This window comes from Perna viridis, chromosome 4, assembly GCF_037379345.1.
Source record: "Perna viridis isolate PV_CMFRI_1.1 ecotype Kerala chromosome 4, ASM3737934v1, whole genome shotgun sequence".
Taxonomy (NCBI): Eukaryota; Metazoa; Mollusca; class Bivalvia; order Mytilida; family Mytilidae; genus Perna; species Perna viridis.
Window position 1 is genome coordinate 17,838,144 of NC_142448.1, and position 25,381 is coordinate 17,863,524.

The window sequence follows — 25,381 nt, forward strand, 5'->3', positions numbered from 1 at the left end:
TTTTTAAATCTTAACTCATGGGTTACATGAGTTTTGTTAAATAGTTACGTGTATGAGGATTTGAGATTTCTGTAAATGAGCTATGTATTTAGTACATTGATATTCTTATCGTTTTACTAACAAACGCTTTATGTATGGAACTCTACCAGTAATTTTTGTTATATACCATTATATACGTTGAAATGACAATCAGATATATGTGTCTGTAAATAGGCGTGGAGTTTACAATAGTTTTCCTGAAGTTATGAATATTATTATTGTGTAGCATCTAACAACCTACTTAAGGTCTGGTAAATCATGCCATAAATCCCAAAGAAAAGACAAGAAAAAGAAATTAATTCTTATTTTCTCCACATCAGATATATGAATATATTTTTAACCATTCTTTATAAAGGACTTCTATTTGTTTCATTTACAATGTTAGTAGCAACCATAGATATCTATTACCCAAAAAGGAGGAAATGTTTTATTATCTAGTTTCAAACTTCCTATATATCATTAGTCGCTCAACGAACTTATTAACAAATCATTAGTTTAGTTTAAGCGTCTTAATATATGTATTTTTATAACATGTCCAATTTTCATATCACTTCACATAGTTATGATGAAGACTTTTTTGTATAGAAGTAACGAGTAAGAAGAAGACAAAAATATACACAGAGAAATGGATATCTAAAAGCAAGGAAATTTACTAGTATCTAAAAGCAAGGAAATTTACTAGTATCTAAAAGCAAGGAAATTTACTAATATTTAAAAGCAAGGAAAAATTCAGGCATCTAAAATAAAGAAAGTTTAAGATGATGTTATTAACATCTCTCTTGATTAAAGTAAAAAAAAATAACCTAATGTAGTTAGTTGGAACAGCGTTTACACCGAATAAGACCAAAACAGAAAGAAAACACCAAAAACGATAATAAAATTTTACAGGGAAGGTGATCTTTAATTAAACATTTTTATTTTGGGGGGTAAAGAAAATATTAAATTCTCTTCGTTTAGGCCCTTTTTGTTACTTCCCAAAAATTACCTTTTTTGTTGGTATGTTGTGGAAACTAAATGGAAATTAAGATACATGGAACAACCGTAAAGTGAACACCGCTTTGCAGTGCTCGCTAGAAAGTTAAAACTTGTTCCATTTATTATTTAACATATGAGTTTTCGCAATTGCTAATTTTCGCGGATTCTATAAAATGAACATATTCGTGTGTAACATTTTTTTCGCGGTTTCAAAAAACTTTTGTAGGTTTTTTGTCCATCGCGAAATATCAAAATAAGTTCATCACAGTAATAAACAAAAGGGTATGGGAACTGAAGGATAACATAAAACAGCAATATTGCTGTTATTTGTCATCACATTGCCAAAACAACCCCCTAAAAAACCTGACACTTGCGACCAACTGTTAAAATTGATGAAATAGACTGGTGTTAACAAAACCAAATTTTGTAACTAGATATGCAAAAAAACATATTTATCTTTATTAACCAGTCATTTGTAATAAATACGTTAAATGTAATAAAAACATTTAATTGTCCATTTCTGTATTTAAGTACTGCATCAAACATATTTAAAATATATATAATTGAAACCCCAACGTACTTTTAATAACAACTATATCTTCATACATGTACAATTTAGATGAACTACAAGTGTCGATTTTGTCTGATTAAATGATATGAATTACTCATAGCCCAGTTGTACCAAATCATCCACAATTCAGTAATCTCATCATATCATGCAATATTTTGATTTGAACAAGCTGAATATTATAAAGTAGTAAATGTTGAACAAAGGAACATATTCATTTCGAGAAAATATAATCAAGTATTGTCTTCCGCGAATTTAACTATATTTATTTGGCCTTTGTAAGTCAGGGTAAAAACAAACGAAATTAAAAACTCGCAGTGAGGCGAGGTTGCTGGATACATTTGCTCAAGAAAATAACAGATTAAATTTCAAGAAAACAAACTAATGTTGCTTACGCAAAAGGAATTGTTTTGTGCTTTAATTCATTGTATGTAATTGCATTTGATACTACTGCGCCGTACTTTATTGGAGACAATTAGGAGCTTGCATATTCTGATAAAATAATGAATTCCACAATAAGCAACAAAACCCTTGAGGATTACAACGAAGAAGCGTTCACCAAGTTAATATTACCAATTGTATATTTGTATATTATACTTGTGGTAGGCGTTCTTGGGAACATCAGTATTGTTATCATTTATCGCAACTATAACAAAAACGTGTACAGAAAGATAATATGGATTATAGGAGTTGTTGACCTTTTGATATGTTTGATTGGGATTCCTTTCAATCTCAGCAGAATGTACCACTATTATACATTTTTCTCAGGGCTGTCATGCCAAATCATAGTGGCTATTCTGGAAACAGAAATGATGACGTCAACGCACCTGCTACTTCTTCTGACTGTCTACAGGTTTCGCCAGGTGTGTTTTCCCCGAAGCAGTCAAATAACAATGCAGAATGTTTCCTATTTCATAGCTGGTTGCTTTGCCATTGGAATCGGTTTAGGGATACCACAAATTGCAGTTTTGCAGCCTCTCGCCAAAACCGATTTGGGAAATAATGTAACTGGATTGTCATGTTCAGTTGCGTGGAAAGATTCTCCACTGGCTTGGAAGAATTACAACACCTTCCTTACGAGCCTTTTCCTTTTCTACACATTAATGATTATCTTATGCTACGTATTAATCGGAAGAACTCTTTACTTACATTCTAAGAAACGATGTAGAATCCTGAGCGTTGCACAGACTGATGGCACATCAAACCTATCTATTAAAATGACTAAAATTGCATTCACTGTAAGCATCGTATTTGCAGCCAGCTATATGCCTTTATTTCTAAATGAAGTAATTGGAATTCCCACAAATATGGATGGCAACACTGCCTTGTTTGTACTTGCAGTCATTACACAGAGGTCATATTTGATAAATCATGTGGCAAATGCATTTATTTACTTTATATTCGACGAACGCTTCCGGTATCATATTAAAAATATAATGCTAAGAATTTTATGTTTCTGTAGGGTGACTCGTAAAGATACTATCGAAGATGTTTCCTCAGATGCTGGTAAACAAACTACAAGTATTTGAACGTTACATAAGTGGTAAATTCTAATATTTTATTAATTTGTAAAAAAAAGTGAACACTTCATTGTAATACTCTATCAACCTTTATATAATTTTTGAATATAACTTTATTATTCTTTTTCTCTAATGACTTGCTTATATATGTAGGACAGTCTCCTTTCTTTCCATTGCTTTAGTAAAAAAAATTTAAAGAGGACACCATGATATATTTCAAAAAGTACTCGCTTAAGTAACCTTGCTAATATTATTATTTGATTTTCTCAGAAATTAGATTTTAATTATTTCATCGGTTGGAAAGCAAAGGACGCTTACCTTAGCAATGCACCTGGTGCATGCTCTAACTTTTAAGTTGATCCGAAGTTGCATAATTTCTTTTATTTTTCTTAGCGTGTTACAGTGACTTTCCTACAACCATGACACTCTTTTGTTACCAATCTGCTGAACAATATAAAGGATTAACAAAGCTATTGGGACATTTAAACTTACCAGTTGATATTGTAAGAGTTGATGGATATGTAGCCACTCAACCATGAAAATTTACTTGGACAGGTGTAAGGCAGCCAATACCCTCTATGTATCACATCATATGGAATTTTCTTAGCTTATGAATATTACCCACAATGTGTTTTGGAGGCACTTTGTGGTTTTTTAATTTATGATTTTTTGTTGTTTAGTTATTGCATTTAGCAGTTGACAGAAATTTGTTAAACACATCCTTTGTATTTGCTAACATAGTGAAAATGTTAATGTGGAAAACTAATGGTGAATATTTTATACATTTTTCCTAGAAAAAGTGCTATAAACTCACAGGCCTCCAAGTTGATAATAAATATGAAATAGCAAGTTAAAGAAAATCAATGTACTTAAGTTGTATTGTTATGCTGATATTTATTTCAATTGTCCCATCTCAAATCTGAATCCATTGAATACTGTCTTTATTCATTTAAAATATATGCATTGATATATACTCCTTCAAAGTATCTACTTAAACTATAATTCAAATTCTTATAAACCTCTTGCACATTTTTTTTTATTATTTAAGATTTACATGTACATGTATATATAGTTCTGATGAAATTTAATGCACTTAATCCATAAGTATCAATGCATTAAAAATCTTTTTTCACATGAAACACTCAAATCAGACCTTTCAATCAAAGCACTTAATCCAAAACAACAATTACAATGAATGATAAACTTCATTAAAAAATATTCTCCATACAATTCCAGTTATATCATTGCACTTAATCCTAACTGTAATTCCAGTGAAAATAGTGGTTAATCCTAACCTGTAATTCCAATGAAAATATTCAAAATTTTAATTTAAATATAATCATTGAACTTCATCCCAAACTACATATTTATTAATGAAAATCATTGCTTTTTAATAATCCACTAAAGTCTGGGAAAAAAGTATTTAAATCCAAAATTCATCGAAAATATTGCACTACACGTAATTCCCAAACTGCATATGAATTGCACTTAATCCCAATAAGTTTCAATGTAAATAACACTTAATCCAAATCTAAACAAAATTAATTGAAAATCATTGCACTTATAATCACAAATAATAATTTCAATCAAACTCAATGCACTGAATTCCGAACTAAAACACAAATGAAAATTATTATTACATGTAACATGACACTTAATCCTTAACTATGAATACCAATGCAGTTAATCCAGAACAATACAATACCAGTGTAGTTAATCCAGAACAATATAATTCCAGTGCACTTAATTCAGAACAATACAATACCAGTGCAGTTAATCCAGAACAATACAATACCAGTGCAGTTAATCCAGAACAATACAATACCTGTGCAATTAATCCAGAACAATATAGTTCCAGTGGAATTCCTTCACATTTTATAAAGCACTTAATTTACTTAATAAACTCAGTACTATTTAAAAAAATGTAATTCACATGAACCTCAAACTGTTTGCACTTTGTATAACACTTTTTCCATAAACATAGTTTTAATTAAAAAGGGACCTTAGTAGGACTCTTTCAGTTTTATGGAGGAGGTATAAACATTACTTGAGGTCTCGTTTTTATAATGATATATAAGACTTCTATGCAGTGATGTTAAGATAAAAATAAATGTATGTTTTACAATACAATTCTAAATCAACGTTTTCAATCTTGTCAAAAATATACAAAATTAAATCTAATTTGTTTAATTTGAACTCCTTTCACCAAAAAAAAAAAAAAAAAAAAAAAAAATAGAATAACCCAGGTAGCTGCTTCAGATTTAAATAACCAGGAGCTGACTATGAAAAGATTCAGAGGTGAGTAGTCATCAAATCTTTAAATAGCAACTGGTCAGTTTAAATGTCCCAACAGCTTTGTCAATCCTTTGTATTGTAGTAGACCAATAACAACAGAATGTCATGGTTGTAGGAAGGTCACTGTAATTTGCATGTTTTTTGTTTTTTTTGTGGGTGTCTATTTTATTAAAAAAAAATATTCTAATATTACAAATATCTTATTAAGCAATACTATAAAATGTCACACATTTTGTTATATTAGAAATTTTATTTGTAATATAACAAATTGAATATCTAATTTTAAAATATCACTTTGCAATATTGCAAAATCAGTCACATTTTTAATATTACAAATTTAATTTGTAATATAACAAAACGAATTTCTAATTTTAAAATATCACTTTGCAATATTGCAAAATCAGTCACATTTTTAATATTACAAAATGATTTTTCTAATATTGATATCAATCTCTTTTTTTCAATTTTATGCATTGTTTAATGTACTCGTGTCCAACGCAATTTGGTACAGTCCTTGAATTTTAATTTCTGTTATTTAGATATTCACAAAATATTCATAGGCTTAGAAGTTATCGTCATTTCATCTACCAAAATTAAATTAATCCTTACTTGAGGACCGTTGGGTCCGCCTATGACCTTTTTTTAGTCAGGGTCTAAGCAGTATACCCAAAAGCTACTTGGAGAAGGATGTGTTACTCATAGGAAAATGTTATCCCAATGGTCAATATCTAGGACACATCAGTTTATGTTGTTGCGTGAAGTCTATAGAAAATAAAACCATTCTGTCAATTTTGTACTTATATGTTTCTTCCTTTTTTGGCAAGGAATTTGTATCTTCAACCAATAAAAACTTCATATTCAGTGAATACATTAGTTATTACATAGTTTATCATATGTGAAAATATAAGGTTGTATCTTTGTGGTAGACATAGTTTTTTACGATTCTCAGCAATTTTAGTTAAATGAGGTGTAATTGTAGCATCATTATGATGTATTTTCGATGATCCAATGGCACCAAACATTCTTTTCCAAATATTTATATATTTTCTATGTTATGAACAATTTTCATATTATTACAACAAAGCTGAGATTAATATGATAATTAATAGGAAAGAGTGAATAATCCAAATATTATCACGAGTGCCGAAGAACGCCTAGATTGAACGAGTGTGTAGAACTTGTTCCGCGCAAGAGTTAACTCCTCAAACTTTCTTGGCACGAATGATCACATTTTGGTTATTCACGATAACCAATTGATTATCCTACTTATTATATAGATTTTCTTAAAAATTTATCGATTTTTTTTTTAACATTAATGTTAAATGTGACGTTTTGGCGAGAGAAACCCCGAGTGTGTAATTACCAAATTCATTGCCATAGCCTAATGCTCCTGCAGTTTTGTTTGTGAACACATCTGCTATTCATTAGAATTATTTACGGCCGAATCTTTTCCCCAAACCTTGTATATGTGTAACATGTCATCTGTTGAAGCTTTGTTTCAAAGCTGTGTAATTTTAGAAAGAAGTTATTTGAAAGGTTATTAATGTGGACTAGTTTCATGACAATAAAAAATAAAATAGTGATAATTCACATTACATCATTTTAAAAATTCAAAACATGTTGAAATTTTTTCTCTTATAAAGATATAAGATACTTTCTCTTGCATTAAAAAATATCATATAGATGTCGACAACACTCATCGCCTTGTAGGTTTTTTTTTTAATTTTGTCGAACAGTTAAGGTAGCCTCTTTTTGTGAGTAAACTGAGATCAAAAAGATACTCAACATTTTAAATAAATATCTGTATAAATATAGACTAATGAGGTTTTATTTGCCACTGTCGAAATTAATGGAGAAAGACAAGATTTATGGATGTTTTATGAAATGTACATACAGTTTATTCTTATTTTATTGTCTCTTTGTTAATCTTATTGTTCTTTAATGGTGTCATGGTTGGTGTGTGACATTGAGTGTTCGAGCTTAAATTCAAACACATTTTATAAGTCATTTTACTTATATATTCGACATAATCGAACTATCAGGAAACACTTTTCTAAAAATGTTTTATCATCTTGACTATATGTAGATACAACCACTTTTCTAGCAGTACAGGTCAATTACGCATGTTAAAAATATCGTCTTGATTACTGGAGTATTTTTTAAAGGTTTGAATGAAATATAAAAATATAAAATGCATACAGTAACAAAATTTAAGCGTCATAAAAATACGGACCTAATTTCTAGTAAAATACAAAAATATGATTACTATTTACAAATAGAAAGTGACGATTGTCGACAAAGCTTTGGAATTTAACCTTTACCAACTGATCTACGTGTTTTCATTTTTATGAGCCGGTAAACACATATCTTATTTAAGAATGGACATTCTAAACACATTGCTAATTTTATTTTTGGTTTTAGAAGAGTTCCTCTTACTGTTTTTGTTTGTGTATTAGCTGTCTATTATCATTTCAGATATTTCTCCATTTTTATACTATAAAGCGGCCCTTAAAAAAGTAAATAAAATAGTTTAAATGCTTGCATGTTGTGTGATGTTACAGAGTGTTTTTCACATGGAAAGTCATGTGTATTGAAAATGTTCAGAATTGTGCGATATCGTAGAAAGATAAATAAAATGAAACTATAGGTAGTTACCTGGATTAAGAACTTATTTGCAAGTAACGACTAAATATCGGGAAAGATACCGAAATGTCAGCAGTGGGATGATTCAAAGTCAAAATCCCAAAACATGGCTTTAACGTGAACACATGAAACAGAGATGATCTACATACACAATGTGACGAACATAATAAAACAGAAGACGACTAAAGTACTAGCAATATGCACTTCCACTATTTTTGATTTTTTTTTTGTAAACACTAGTTTTGATAAATTAAATCAGACAGTAATGTACTTGATGTTCCTTTAATGTCCATGAATATTATATCGAATAGAAACAAAAAGGAAAATGGAGTAAGTTCAGGGAAAAGATGTCTAAAATCTGTGTAATTAGTGACATTTTGAATTTTGACGTTCCTTTTCCTTTTTAATGTGTAAATATATAAATCACCGTTTACATTTTAAAAAGTGTATTGGCTTGTTATTTAATACCTTTTGATAATTTCTGAAGGTATTTATTATTTTGGACTTAGATTATACTCTGGTACATTTGTTGCATTTCACGATACACACGAAAAAAACTTTAAGTGGTCCTTAACTTATTGCAGTCTATAACTACTAAAGAAAGAAAAGTACGGAAATGAAAAAAGTTCACGGAAAAACAATATCAAAACAACATCCTTCCTAATGTTGTAATTTTCTTATTCCCATGAAATAATTGTATTTATAACATGACTAATAGTAATCAGAGTAATAGAGCATTTGTTTGACAAGTAATAAGTTTTAGTGCATTCATGAACATTGAGAATTAACATGGTTGTTGAAAATTCATGAGAAATTATTTATCTTTAGTAAGAATAATCAACGGAACCAAAATTTTAACAGAGAGCAAAAGAAAGAAATCTAGGGACAAAGACCTGACATGGAAAGCAGACACACACAACAAAGAACATAAAAAAACAAAAATAGTGCATGAAAAGTAACAAATGAACAACTCCGACTCCACTAAAAACTAGGAGCATGGACTAAGTGCACCGGTAGGGTAAGCGTCCTTGCCTTTCCTAGAAACACCCGCCGAGTTGCTCATAAAAAGTCAAGTTCAGGGTAGACAAAAGAAGAAAGGAAAACTGACACGTTGAACGAGCCAGTTCTCATGATGCAGGTGGATACACCGTGACGAGTTCATGACGAAGACCAGAAAACTTCTGTAGTGATGACTTCAATCTTGTGGCAACATAACTTTGTTCCAGAAGCCTAATTATAAGAAGTCTAGCGGGGTACAAAAAGTCTGCGTAGTTACGGCAAGCTCTAGCATAATGTATGAGTGTAATTGATCATTGTTCCATAAAGCGGAAAGTTTTATATATATATCACATTTACTTTAATTAAGAGTTCACATTTAACAGAAGTTTATAACATATCTTATCTAAACCAGTGTTGCGTATTTTACATTTAAATATGAAAATAAATGTTGACTTTATCGTGTCTTTTGGTGACTTTGTTCAGTTAGTGTTTGTTTTTATGAACTCTGTAGAAGATAAAGCCTACGAAATGTCTAGAAATTATCTTACAATGAATTGTTTTCAACATGCTTATTTAAAAAAAGTTCCTTATGAACAACAAACGTGTTTCAATACAAATAAATCTACAATATTTCATTGGCCGATTTAGAGGTTTATTCTTTCATTTTTATATTCCCTGCAAAATAGACTCGAACTTCTCTCGGGATATTGTAGGTTATTTTTTTCAATTGATATACAAAAAATCAGATGTTTAATCCTGTTCTCTTGCTGAATACAAACCAAACAATCAAATAATTTAAATCTAAATAGGGTACGGTTGTTGTGCACCAGTTATTTATCTATGAAAACTGAAACGACAAGTATTAGTTATGATAACACGTATGCCTTATTGTAAACTTGTATGATGCAAATTTGTTAGTCATTAGATTCTGCTAGTTCAGAATCTTTTCCACAATTCTGCATGTGTAGATGTGTATCATTTCATATGTTGAAGCATTATGCAAGGTTGTGTATTGTATAATTATTTTTTTATTTATCTGTAAGGAAATTAAAATTGACCTGTTCTAATTGTCTACACTCAGCATATCTAGTGACATTTCTGAGTTGCCCAGGTGTAAAACCACCAACAAACTTAGAAATAACCCATAAAATATAATCAGCTAGGAAGTTATTTATCGTCTTGACCCACTGGAATGTTAAGTATATATCACGATAGTAGACACCTCTCCTAAATGTAGTCCTCACCTTTCAATTTATTACTTTCTATTTTATTTTTCTGTGTTAATTTTTCTCTTTAACTGTTTGTTGAATGTAATTTTCTTTTCATTTTTTTATCGTTTATTATTTGCCGCTTGACTTTAATTTCTGTATATCGTATATGACCGTGGTACTACTGATCTTACGAAATATAAAAATGCCAATCATATGTATTGCAAATTTCGATATGCTGTACACGTGTTTCAGTCAGTAACCTCTCACCAGCAGTATTACAAACAAATATATAGGATGATTAATTTGATATAAGAAGTATTCAAAACAAAAACTATCGCAATAGGGAGCCGAATCCGAAGAGGTTTTACCATGTGCGTTATAAGGAATGAAGTTTCAGTGGTTTAGTTTAGGTACTAAATGACACCATCAATCATTAGGTCCTGTTTGGTAGGTAAGACGAAGTAGTTAGTATTGATTCTTATAGAATTACAGTGCACTGTGTAGGAGATAAAAGTTTATATTTAGTTTAGATTGTAAAATCATGTCCATGAACATTTTTGATATTCATCGTTCTTTTAAATTCAATTTCCGTTTAAGAATTTTAGAACTTTAACTTAGGAAACGCAACTGGGGAAAGAGAACAATGACATTTTTACCTGATTATGTATTATTTTCTAATTTGTGACGAATGACAATAAACAGCTGTGCAATATCCTGGATTAAATTAAATCAAACTCTCGATTCACACAATAAAAATCATATAAACTACTACTTTGATGTCAGGAATGTGAATGTTGAAGTTGAAGACCTACGAAAAGATCTAATTGTCTTTTTTCAATCTATATTGTGGTATTGCGAAAATTAAGTCATAGCATACAAAATAACGATTGCGTTCATTCATCAGTATACTTTGTTTGGACAAAATGGTAATTTCTCGTATGTATATAACTGTCAAATATACCACAAAAGGCACATAAATGGAAACATGCAACCATTTCTATATGTCAGTAGTCTAAATGCAGTATGAAATTCATGACATCAACGATAAAAAAGTATTTAAATAAAATTTTGAAATTGGCTTTACATAACCAGGTTTGTTACATTTATAATGAATAAATTTTCCTTTGCATTTTACTGCGAGTTAAAAAAAAAATCAATTATTGTGATTTTTTAAATTAAGCAAAAAATGTGTCTACTAATTACAATATTTCAATATTGTCAAAGTGACATTTACCAGATTTATTTCTAAAGGGAGTTTTAAAACAATAAAAATATCTCTATTAGAATAACTATTAAATTTTTATCTGTTGATAATGGCAGGAGTAAATGTTTTATAACATATTTCTATTTTTATAAAATAGACACAACATTGGCAGCAATGTTTTAGCTGCTCTGGTCGTTTAATATCTATTATGCAGGATTTATTTTGGACTTGACTTGATTATGGATCGTTTTATTGTTCGGTAATTTTGTATTAAAGAGCTATAGACATGTATTAAAATGTGATTTAGTTTTTAAAAATGGTAAAGTTTTCTGCTATTTTGTATTAATTAGAGCAGGGGTCAAAGATCGATCTACTCTAATACACTGTGATAAGTAATTTAAGTGCAATCGTTCATTGTAGGTATCGGAAAACAAGTAACATGTAAAGATCATATGTATAGAATTTCAAACATGTAAAAAAGAACTTTTTCCGACAAAAGTTAGCTAATTAATAAGAGAACAAAATTGCCTCTAAAAAAGAGATAACAAGACACCATAAAATATTACAATGTATATCTAAATATTCTGTATTGAATAACAAATAAAATAAACACAACGTTCTCGGTTCGATCTGTAACATGAGCTTTATGAAATGAGTTTAAAGTTGAAAATTTTCACATATTTAAACTACTAATTGTACTAAAATTGTATAATGCAGAATCGTTTCCGGATAATTTGTCTAGTTTCCGGGCTGTTTTATGAACAGGGGCATATGTAAAGTATCGAGTCTACCTTACATTTTGGCGAAAAGACTTAAGATTTTGAGATTCAACTTTGTATAAAAAATTCATACATATTTGTTTGCATTTGTCAGGGGAAGACGAAAGAGGAAAGAAAAACTATGACACATTGAACAAATCAGTTTTCATGGCGCAGACGGATACACAATAACGATCCACGAGTTCATAATGACGACCATAAAACTTCTGTAATGATGACTTCAATATTGTCGCAATATAACCATCTTCCAGAAGCCTAATTGTAAGAAGTCTAGCGTGATACAAAAAGTATGCGTGCTTACGGCAAGCCCAGCCATAACGTATGAGTTATGATATGAAAACTCGTCAGGCAGGTGCTGAAGGGATGTTGTCACAGATGAAAAGTCATCACGTTTGTCGTAAAGTTTGGTCAATAGTTTTCCTTAACCATCGATCCCTAGGTGTAGATCAAAATATGAGGCTGATTTTACAGTGTCTGTACTATCCTTTATCTCAAGTTCTTTGGTGTATATGCGATGTATTGAATCCCCAAACTAGGATTGTTTAACGATTATACGTCATTTATACAACGTTAACAGAGATTAAAGGATCTAGCTAAACGATGTTCTTTCTTTTGCATCAGACCAGCTATAAACTCAGCCTCATAAGAGTGAAGGAATGGTTCAGCAAGTAGAGGAGCACAATTTTTCCCATTGGAATGCCGGCCGTTTGTTGAAAAACGCGTCCAACACACTGAACAAATATGTTGTCGATAAAAAATTCCAGCATATTGAAAACATCTTTTTCCGTATATTTGGAAGATTATTTGGAATTATTTATTACAAAGTATGAGGAATCTCTACCAAAAACTACATATTTGTATCTTGGTGTACCACCTTTTTTAGAAACAACGGTGTATAATGTTTTGGAGTCGGGATTTTAACCGAGTATGGGGAATAGAAGTATGAAGCGTTGAAAAATCATAGGTTTTAATGCTATCATTTTCTGATAATAATCTTGAATTGAGGGTCTGCAGAAGATCTTTCGAATCAGGATCCACATTGAATTAATACCACTACGGGAGTAACAAGTGTTGTGGTAGGACTGGAGACCCTCTGGGACAGCTGAGAGTATGTAGGTTAAAAGTTTTGAAAGATGTTTGGTGGTACAATTTGCAGATCCAGCTATTGTTTGTATGGATTCTTGTGGAGTTTAGGAATCCAGTACATAGACAGTAAATCACAATCATCGTCTTTGGTAGAGAGACCAAAAGAGGATAGCACAGATTTATGGTTTTCCACTATCTCTTCTTTGGAGAGTGTTGTGACAGCATAGGTCTTATCACTGCTATTATTTTCGCACGTCTGATTGTCAAAGTAGATTTTGTTGGTTTGATTGGTAAATGTCCAAAATTAAATGGCTTTACATATATCGTATATTTTCATGACTGACACGTGATGACCTTGCAAGAAAATCGGTATTCTGGCATGGAAGTACTTAAATAACCACTTCACAACCACCTATCACTTGATAACATGCATCAGATGTGATGAAGGCACTAGGCGACGACTAGTGCCATCTGGTTTAATACTGATTCCATTATACTCATTTTAGCTACCACTCACAATCTTTGCAGAGTTCAGCAGTCAAATGTACGCAGCAATTGTTGTAGTGATATTTACGCATAGACTCAAACATGCCGGGTAAATTCTCCATGACGCATTCAGAAAAATGCTAACTTGCCTATCATCTGCTGTAACTGTTTCTTTGTACAATATTTCCTATGTACGTATTCCAAAAGTGAATATTTTCAGTTCTCTGACCGTCTTGTGGAGAAGGACATATACAGAAAACAGTACGATAGTCAAAAAATATGTTATTCGTCTATTGATATCCTTGTGAGTGAAGATCATTAAGTTCAAATTCAAGCTGTAGGAACGCGTAGAATTTTACAGAAAGCAAAATCATCATCACAAGTAATCACTACAGAAACATGACATACGACATTCACATACATGAATCTTTTTTTACGAATCCTTACGCATCACCAACTCGTAATCATTCGCAAACATTCGTATCAAACTCGACGGCATTCACAAAACATTTAGTACACATTCTCAGACATTCATATCGATTCGCAAGAAGAGATGAATTTGTTTTGCATGTCAAACATTGTTATACGAAACTTTTTGTAAAGAGCTCGCAAACCACTCTTAACAATTCGTAAGACATCGTTAACCGATCGCAAAAACTCGTAAAACTTCTTATCTTATATGATTGTTTTACAATTCATTTACGAATTATTGCGAGTAGTTGACGACAGTTTTTGGTGGATTAACGGATAAACATGAATACAAATGTATATACGAATACTTTGCCTTTGACGTAGATGGTTCGTTTGTCGTTCCAGAGGTGGAAGAAATTTTGGTATAACATTGACTGATTTCTATCGCAACTTGTCAACTGTTCAAATGAAGAAAGCATGAGGCTGTATCGCATGAATTTGTAACAAAATGATACCCCATTGAAAAATCATTACCGCTCGTAAAACACTCGTAATTAAATCGCCAGTAAAACACTGGTTAGATTATTTGTTAATTTCCAGTAAAAGCTTGGACAAAATGGTATATTCGCATTGCATTTGTGACTATACTTATTGTTCGTATGCATTCTTAAATTGTTTGTATCGTAAATGCATCACATTCCTTCACAGTATATCATAAATAAGGATAACAACATAATTACCGAACACTAATCCGACCCATAATCAAATCAAGTCAAAAACTAATATGGCAGAATCCATATTACACCACAGGAGCAGCTGGTACCGCAATGATCCTCGTGTCGTACAAGAAATTTCAAATGAAATGGTGGGTTGAATCTAGGTTTAACAGTGCACTAAATCTCTCTCCTTCCATGGCTGCGTGAATATACCGGTGGTAATTAAATAGCATTTGCATGCTATTGCGTCCTAATTGGCAAATCAGCGGTCACAACAGCACAAAGAACACAATATTTGAGAAGAAACTGAGAATTTTTTCAACCAAGGACTGATTTGATAAGAGGCCTTTTGAGGCGCATTTCTTCATACAAGCATTCAAGAAAATAAGAGTAGCGAATCAATTGTGAAATATAAACACCATATGCAGGAATTGAAGGTACATTGATGTGCAGATAAGGAATATTTATAATATTAATATTATAGTCGTCTCTTTTATCAGAATTCTTAGTGCTGAGATGACCACTATTGTCAAATTCGAGATGAAGTTCCAAAAAGATGCAGAGAAAAGCTGTTTCCTTTATCTTGAGCTCTGGTAGATAAATGGAGGGTAACCATTCTCAGACATTCATATCGATTCGCAAGAAGAGATGAATTTGTTTTGCATGTCAAACATTGTTATACGAAACTTTTTGTAAAGAGCTCGCAAACCACTCTTAACAATTCGTAAGACATCGTTAACCGATCGCAAAAACTCGTAAAACTTCTTATCTTATATGATTGTTTTACAATTCATTTACGAATTATTGCGAGTAGTTGACGACAGTTTTTGGTGGATTAACGGATAAACATGAATACAAATGTATATACGAATACTTTGCCTTTGACGTAGATGGTTCGTTTGTCGTTCCAGAGGTGGAAGAAATTTTGGTATAACATTGACTGATTTCTATCGCAACTTGTCAACTGTTCAAATGAAGAAAGCATGAGGCTGTATCGCATGAATTTGTAACAAAATGATACCCCATTGAAAAATCATTACCGCTCGTAAAACACTCGTAATTAAATCGCCAGTAAAACACTGGTTAGATTATTTGTTAATTTCCAGTAAAAGCTTGGACAAAATGGTATATTCGCATTGCATTTGTGACTATACTTATTGTTCGTGTGCATTCTTAAATTGTTTGTATCGTAAATGCATCACATTCCTTCACAGTATATCATAAATAAGGATAACAACATAATTACCGAACACTAATCCGACCCATAATCAAATCAAGTCAAAAACTAATATGGCAGAATCCATATTACACCACAGGAGCAGCTGGTACCGCAATGATCCTCGTGTCGTACAAGAAATTTCAAATGAAATGGTGGGTTGAATCTAGGTTTAACAGTGCACTAAATCTCTCTCCTTCCATGGCGGCGTGAATATACCGGTGGTAATTAAATAGCATTTGCATGCTATTGCGTCCTAATTGGCAAATCAGCGGTCACAACAGCACAAAGAACACAATATTTGAGAAGAAACTGAGAATTTTTTCAACCAAGGACTGATTTGATAAGAGGCCTTTTGAGGCGCATTTCTTCATACAAGCATTCAAGAAAATAAGAGTAGCGAATCAATTGTGAAATATAAACACCATATGCAGGAATTGAAGGTACATTGATGTGCAGATAAGGAATATTTATAATATTAATATTATAGTCGTCTCTTTTATCAGAATTCTTAGTGCTGAGATGACCACTATTGTCAAATTCGAGATGAAGTTCCAAAAAGATGCAGAGAAAAGCTGTTTCCTTTATCTTGAGCTCTGGTAGATACATGGAGGGTAACCATTTCCAAAAGGAAAATTTGTTAATGGACAATACATCATCGTATATCTGTATGTTAAGTCAGAGGATTTAGCATTTTTTATATTTTTATTTTTAACGATATTCTGAATACATTCAGTCTCATATGAATATAAAAACAAATCCGCTAAGTGAGGAACACAGTTAGTGCCCATTGGAATGCCACCTTGTCGAAAAATAGCTCCTCCAAATGTGACAAATATGTTATCAATTAGAAAATCGATGTCGCAAACCTGCTTTTTCTGTGTAGCACACATAACCCATCTGCGATGTTTAAGAAAAATATGTGGATTTTTAACCAAGAACATAATTTTAAGACTCGTAACCAATCGTACAAGAACATGCAAACCCCTCTTATTCGTGATGATTCGTTTTATTTTTACGAATCTTGTATATTTTGGAGATTCGTATCAATTTGTAAAAAAGGATTCGAATACATGTATGTGAAGGAGTAATATGCGATATCCGTCTGTCGTAATTCCTTATATAAAGAGATATTCACATTAAGAGTTTGCCGATTGCCGTACCCTTTTGTTTCGATGTCGATTTAGTCACATTAGAATCAACTTAAAGATTTTGCACATAAACATTGTGTTTTTCTGAAGGAATGATGTTCCTCTCCAAGATTTTATTCTTCATATTTGGATCCGCAAATAACTGAGAGACAAGATATATTGGTTGTACGACTTTTGGACGAGTACCATTCACACGCTGCTTCCAATCCAGGGATTGGTAAGATCCGATATTCACAGAATCTGACAGTTTTCACTCATGTTTGAATCGTTCGACATATCAAATGAATGTAAAATAAAATCATGGAGGTGAGTGAAGAGCTTACGAATCTTCTTACCTGCTATTTACATTGCATTTTTTACACAAGGCTGGGTTCGTGCTATCACTGACATATAGCCATTTGTTGTTTACCAGAGTCTGATAACCCATGACGTCAAATGAGTTATCATTTAGGTACAACGAGATACCTTCCATGGTACACAATTTGGAGTGGAGTCTAAAAACATTTTTTGAAAGTAATGTATTTTTCAATTAAGGTCTTTATGCGAAACAAGGAATGATAATAATAAAACAAAGGAATCATTGTTTTTAAAAGGTCAACGAGTACAAATACAATAAAATTACAAAAATAGTTAGATTGAAGAGACATTTCCGCCGTCTGAGACAAAAAGGCCGCCGTTCCTGCAAATAAACCACTCAATAAGATTGTCTTTATCTTTTAGTAATACGCGATATCTATTTTACTTATTAAAACCAACTAATGATGTCTATATACACGACGTTATATTTACTTTATTGCCCAAATGAAAGCAAAATTCTGCCATACGTCACCCTCGAAGATATTATAAAAGCTTATGATGAGGCGGAAGTACAAAAAACACTCTGTTACCACAACAGTCCTGTTTGTTTTCATATTTTAAAATAAAGACCATTAGGAAAGGTATACTGAACGTGGCACCTAAAATAAACCTATAAACCGAAACCAAATTCTGTTATTGTGGGTTTTTTCCAAAACTATTTTATCAACAACAGCTCTTATCTTCATGTACTGTGGTGGATTACCTAGTGTCCAATCTAATTGGGTTTGATAATATGAATAACAAAAAGCATAAATGCACCAAGTAAATCATCTCTTATGCAACATATTGAAATGATTGGTGTTGAAAAATAGTAAATTTGACAACCGAATAAGTAGCTGTGTAATGCTTTATTCGTTACCGTTCACAGATGGTGAGCAGCAACTTTTCAGTACAACTTCTGCTTTAAGAGGACATGGTTGAAGGAAAACAATATGTCGTATAGATAGTGTGGATTCATGGAGCAACTTTGGAATGTGTTCTGTGTGAACAGATTCAATACATAGCATTTAAATCGATACAGTACATCACAGAAAGTATTATTTTACAATTGGTATCTCTTAAAAGGTAAATCCACTCAAGTAAAAAGTTGATATACTTATCGAATAGTTAAGACAAATACACTCATTGGAAATATTCATAACAGGAATATACTAAGATCGGAAAAAAAAAGTAACACTTGTTAAACTATTTTCATTTCAACCAAAGCCCAGAGTAAAGTAAATTACAAAGAAATATGAATAAGATTCGATGCATTTTATGGAATGGTCAAGAAATGACATTTTAAAATTTACAATGCTATACTCGAATAGAATATAGAAAATAAACAGTTATAACTGATAACACATGCAATAAAAAAACTAAAAAAGTGTAAACAAGAAAATGCTTATAAAAGTGAGCAATACGATTTTAAGAAGGATTGCATTTGACAATGAACAATTGAATACAATGGGCGGAAACCACCACCTTCTTCCACGAATGTCTTTCTTTCTGTTTTAGTTGTATTTCCTGGTATGATAAGTACAGGAAAATTCAGAAATGTGTAGTTTTTAGATATTGATGGACGCACCCTTTCAATCAAATACGTGACAAAATTGGTAAAAAGTGCTTCCAAAAAAATATTGTGCTTTAAGTAACGTCTGTTCTCATATGGACTTGTAACGGGAGAATTCTTGTAAATAATTACATTTAGATAAGTATTACTGAACATGACTTGATTGTTGAAAATTTAGAAATAAAACAATCTGATAAGATCTATGGCTTCATCAATACACAACAAAACCCTAGAGGATTTCAATGATGAAGTTTTTGCTATGTTAACACTACCATTTGTATATTTGTATGTTCTTCTTGTGATAGGCATCCTTGGGAATACAACCATTGTCATTATTTATCGCAACTACAACAAAAACGTATACAGAAAGATAATTTGGATGATTGGAGTTTTTGACCTATTGATTTGCATTATTGGGATTCCTTTCAATATCAGCAGAATGTACCACTATTATACATTCTTCTCAGAACTGTCTTGCCAAATCATAGTGGCAACATTGGAAATTGAAATGATGACGTCAACGCACCTGTTACTTTTACTGACTGTTTACAGGTTTCGCCAGGTATGTTTTCCCCTCAGCAGTCGTCAGATAACAATGCAGAACGTATCATATTTCATAGTTGGATGCTTTGCTATTGGAATTGTTTTAGGGGTACCACGCATTGCAGTTTCACAGCCGCTAGCTAAAACAGAACTGGGAAATAATATTACTGGATTATCATGTTCAGTTGCATGGAAAGATTCTACACTGGCTTGGAAGAATTACAATACTTTTCTAACGAGCCTTTTTCTCTTCTACTCATGCATGATTGTGTTATGCTACGTATTAATCGGGAGAACTCTTTACATACAATCAAGGAAACGAAACAAACACCTCCACGCTGATCAGACTGATAAAGCATCGAACCTATCCCTTAAAATGACAAAAATTGCATTCACTGTAAGCATCGTATTTACAGCCAGCTATTTGCCGTTATTTCTAAATGAAGTAATAGGCATCAACGCAAGTAAAAATGGAAACCGTGCATTTTTTGGACTAGCGCTTATTACACAGAGGTCATATTTGATAAATCATGTGGCAAATGTGTTTATTTACTTAATTTTTGACGATCGGTTCCGATACCACATGAAAAACAGGATTCTGAGAACTGTATGTTTCTGTGGGGTGACACGTGAAGATACTAGTGAGGATGTTTCTACGGATGCTGATTGATATACATCTTCTATTGAAGTTACAATATTCATCATATCTGAGATTGTAACTATCAGTAAAACAATTCATAGTGTATTTTACTACTTCTGTAGTTTTTAAACCAACTTTTGACTATTATTTATTCTGTAATAACTTCCTTATGCACTAGATTTTATTTATGATATTCAGAATCATATACTTAAATTTCTATATCGTGGTCGACAATACATCATATACATGTATTTCTAAATGGTGGTCCACAATAAAGTAGGAATAAACGTACCTTACTACTATAAAAAAACGTATAGATTCTATAAATATTCAAACATTATGATAATAATTGCATTGTTTATGAAGATTTGTTGTTGTTTAAAAACAGCGCACTTTTTATTCTATGAAACTTTTTAATACAATTTTAACGTTCTTTTTTTGGTAATGAATTTGCTATAGAATAAAGCGAAAAATCGAATAACAAATATGGAAAATAATATGCGTAAGCAATAATTATTCCAACAAATACTTTTTTCCACGAATCAGGTTAAATCTTTTTTTATATATCTTTGTTGTCTTACTATAATGATAAACCGGGTTTACAAAGTACAGAGTTTTAAGAAGAGTTGGTGCTGTGTGTTTTTCCGTGTTTACTATTTAGTTCCTTTGTGTTGTACTATTTCTAGTTGGACTGTTGTCCTTTCGGTGATCCCGGTGTTATTTCGCACACGGATTTTGCCTCGTCTGTACCTTCAATATTGCAACTTATTTACAAAAATGATGAATTTACATTAATAGAATTTTAATGAAATGTTTTTGAAGACACATGCAGTGTATTTTTCTGATTATTTTGTCAAAATTCGATGTCAACGTTTTTGCTATTTTTCAATTAGCTGTTGAAAAGTCTGTGAAGAAGCTAAATAATCGTGATTATCTTTGAAAAACAATAGATTTTGATGAATCTTTACAGGAGGGTCGGGCATCACAAGTAGATGTGCATCAAGGAATATAGTTAGTATCGGGGGACTCAAAGTAATATATTCCAACTTATGGGTTTTACATGTTAAAACATGTAAGTACAACTATTCCAAAACCACTTAAATGATTTTTGTCAATCTTTAAAGAAATGTTATATTATGTAGATGTGCATGAAGGAATATACTTACTTTTGTGGAGCTCTAAAGGGAGATAACCCAACTAAAGGGTTTCACATGTTTAAACATCGTAACGCAACTCCTCCTAAATTCTCTTAAACCGACCGCACAAGGGATTTTGACAAAATTATTTAGGACTGTTTGGAATATAATAACTTTAGGGGAATCAAAAGTGAGGTAATCCGGCTTCTTGTTGACTGGTCAGTTTCCTTTTTTCCATGCCGTTCATTTTTGTTCATCATGTCCAAATGAAAACAAAATCATTCATTGTTCAATGAAACAGAAAAGTTGCATTTTTAAAGTCATACTTTGTGATCTGAATAATGTCAATATAAAGTGTATCATGCAACTCTTCAAAACTGCATGCAACTAATTTCTCATTATATGTTCTGCTTTGTGGTAAAGTTTCATGCAAATGTATTCGAAAAAAAAATGTGCATCTTAACAGTTTTTACAATATTGTTTTGAAACAATGTATTAAATATTTAGACTTTTTGTATCGCGCTAGAATTCTAACAAATAGGCTTCTGGAACAGAGTTATGCTGCTACAAGATTGGAGTCATCACTACAGAAGTTTTATGGTCATCATCAAGAACTCGTGGATCGTTACGGTGTATCCATCTGCGCCATGAAAACTGATTTGTTCAACGTGTCATAGCTTTCCTTTCCTCTTTCGTCTACCTCGGACTTGAATTTTTTATGAGCAACTCGTTGGGTGTTTCTTTATGTTCTTTGTTGTGTATGTCTGTTTTCCATGTCTGGTCTTTGTCCATGGATTACATTCTTTTGTTTACTGTTATAACTTTGATTACTCTTTAATAAAATGTATAAAAAAGTAGGTGGGCCTCTCTTTTTCTTTTTATTAGTTTTTATTTATATTTTGTTTGTACCTACTTTCCCTTTTTACCTTTTAAACGTGGATGTGTTTTATTTATTATAATCATAAAAATAAAACCTTTTGTCTTTATTTTAATAGCCTACTGGGTCACGTTTAGAAGAACCTCATCCTCCTTGGTTGCTAAGTGACAGAAAATGTTGTTAGTAACATGGTTGGCTATAGTTCCTGGTCGATTTATCATAATTTAATAATCACTGCTTCATCGCTAACTATTTGATAAATAAGTATTCAGCATCCATGGAAATTGAATATATCTTTATTCGGTAACATGTGTTTCTCTTGGCTATTTCGACTGGTAGTATGCCAGGTACAAATCCCAAAGAGTGTCCGATGTATGTATTCCCGTTCACTCTAAATTGGAAAGGTTTATTTCATAATTTTTTAAAAAATTTATTTATTATTATTATTATTATTATTATTATTATTATTATTATTATTATTATTCTATTATTATGCGCTCCAAAACAAACACTCAAAAACTAAAATTAATAAGCATTTTTCCTTATTTTTAGGTTACAGACGACCATTAATGTTCCTTTTCAAAGGCTTCGATGATAATTTCAGGAAGTACAATGTTTAATTTGGCCTCAACCTTAAGGTTAACCGGTGGAAGACTATATATCATCCAACTGCTGCATATTTACACTAATAGCTCTAAAAATATCATAGAAGGTTTACTACGTTACAGTGCGACACCGGTTCATATAAAAGCATAAAAATAGAAACAGAACTCATAAAAAAATAATTTAGTATGTTACACTGACCACTTTATGTACAATAAAGAAAATATGATTCTCTGCTAAAAACAGGTTCACTTGTGCAGATTTAATGTGCACTTTATCCACAGGGACATAACACAAGTGCACTTAAATGGACTATTTATGCGTAGGTTCTTAAAATCTATTGATTAAATTAGTGGTGTGTTACATTTTATTTTAGCCGGTACTTTCAGACCATGTATTTGGATTCAAAATACGCGCTTATTATAATAGCGGAAAAACAGCATATTGCATTAAACTTTAAAAATGACATATACGACAATGATTTTATTTCAGTAGATTCAATATCATTCCTACACAAATGTACTTTGCATTTCAGAAATGTAATAAGTGTAAAATTCGTATAAAATTTATGATGTATAAGGATGTCATAATGTAAATAAACATGGTTGTTGTAGTATTACTAAAAAGCTGCATCCTATTAGTTTGATAACATCGGAAATAAGCGGAATTTCTGACAAAATATATTTGCTTACAAGGCGGAACTCCTCAATATTTATAGCTAATAAATAGATTATCTAGTTGGACAATGTACCTTCAACAAATGCATGTCTATATAAAAAAATACGCATTTGTTTTTTTATTGAACTTTAATCCTTCAGAATATTTTCCCTAACCTTACATGTGCAGATTTATAACATGTCATCTATTGAAGAATAATGCCAGGTTCGTCGAAGATGTATAATAATCTTGTTGGACGGAACCTTGAGTTTTATGGTTCTCCTTGTCATAGATATTCTGAGCTTTAACGAGAAACACGAACACAGTGTGTGTCTTGCGAGAAGCAGGAACCATCCGGAGTAAAAAAGTTCATATTTTTTATTGGTGTGTTTTGTCTGTTGTTTGTATGTTTATTTCCTTTGTTTTTGTTTGTTTGTTTTAGTTTTGTTTTGTTCGAATTCGTCTTCGTTATATCGATATTGTTATGAATCAAATTCTCTTTATAAAAGAAAAGGATTAAATAATATAATCTATAGACGACTACTTTGATGTCAATTAATAATTGAGAGTTTATAATGGAGTTTCGTTTTATTGTTTTCAAGGTTTACTATGATTAATCATGGCGTAAATCAAATCGTTTGAAAAACTTAGATTTAATGTCTTGATGTGGTTTTCAGTACTTTAAATCCAATCATAGTAAAGTATTGTCATATTTTAACAGTCTCTCATAAAGTTGGTATGCTGTTGATTATCATTAAACTTTATGAAATATTCAATTCTCAAAAGGTAAGTGACAGTTCATTTATGTAGAATTAGTGTTCATTCATCGGTTTACTGAATACGAATGATCCGATTAAATGGCTCAATAAGGGCGTAGAGCAATAACAATAATTTCAAACGTTAGTTACAAAAAACAAGAGTTGTATAATAACACAAATGCACGCACAAAAAATATAAAACTATTCATACATTTTTATCATGATTCCGTAATCTGTGATATTAAAAAATGTACAAATCTGTTCAATAACTCTTGTTTCCTGTATTGTTTCTTTTTCTATACATTTTTTTCTTTTGGTGGTATTCGGTCGTGTTTTTCTCATATTTAGGAGAGAATCAAAGATAAAAGAACGCAGCTTACCTAATTCTTGAACTATACAAAATAGAATGTTTAGGACAAAAGATTGAATGATATGTTAAATGTTGATGTTACAAAAAGACAACGCCATTTATATATATGTTTGAATCAAATAGAAGACTGTTATTTTTGGCAGAATAAAAATCAGCATACCATGACCGATTATTTCTAAGGACCCCTGATATGGACACAAATACAAAGATAAAATACTTTATTGTGTGCACAGTACAATACTTTTTTTCCGACGCAGTCGGTAGTTTCGTTTTTTACCCTTTGACATTAAAGACGCTCTTCCATGGAAAGGCAAGTCACCTGATCGCAATTCTGTTTCCCGATTGGTCAAATACTGATTACTTTGTTGCGTTCGAAAACAAATGTATTGAAAATTAAAATTGCGTGCCATGTGTTTTTTCCTGAATGAAATGTAACAAATTATAAGTAAAAAGAAAATTTTTACTGCGTCGACTATCTTTATTTTAAAAGATTTATTTTACTTGTTTCATATATCCCTACCAGAGCTCCGCAGATTTCAGTGATACCTTTACGATTTTGTATATTAGCACCATTTTTCAATATTGTCAA

General features: G+C 31.5%; 2 protein-coding genes across 2 annotated transcripts; both read left to right on the forward strand.

Annotated features, from left to right (window-relative positions):
* Positions 1-1,757: 1,757 nt before the first annotated feature.
* On the forward strand, positions 1,758-6,149 carry LOC148619136 (somatostatin receptor type 3-like). The gene has a single exon (XM_088578709.1). The coding sequence runs from the start codon at positions 2,086-2,088 to the stop codon at positions 3,109-3,111; it is 1,026 nt and encodes a 341-aa protein (XP_088434835.1). The 5' UTR covers positions 1,758-2,085; the 3' UTR covers positions 3,112-6,149.
* Positions 6,150-19,209: 13,060 nt separating this feature from the next.
* Positions 19,210-23,620, forward strand: LOC148619137 (somatostatin receptor type 3-like). Its single transcript, XM_088578710.1, has 2 exons — positions 19,210-20,466; positions 22,957-23,620. Exon 1 carries the CDS (start codon positions 19,411-19,413, stop codon positions 20,419-20,421), a length of 1,011 nt encoding a protein of 336 aa, XP_088434836.1. The 5' UTR covers positions 19,210-19,410; the 3' UTR covers positions 20,422-20,466; positions 22,957-23,620.
* The last annotated feature ends 1,761 nt before the right edge of the window (positions 23,621-25,381 follow it).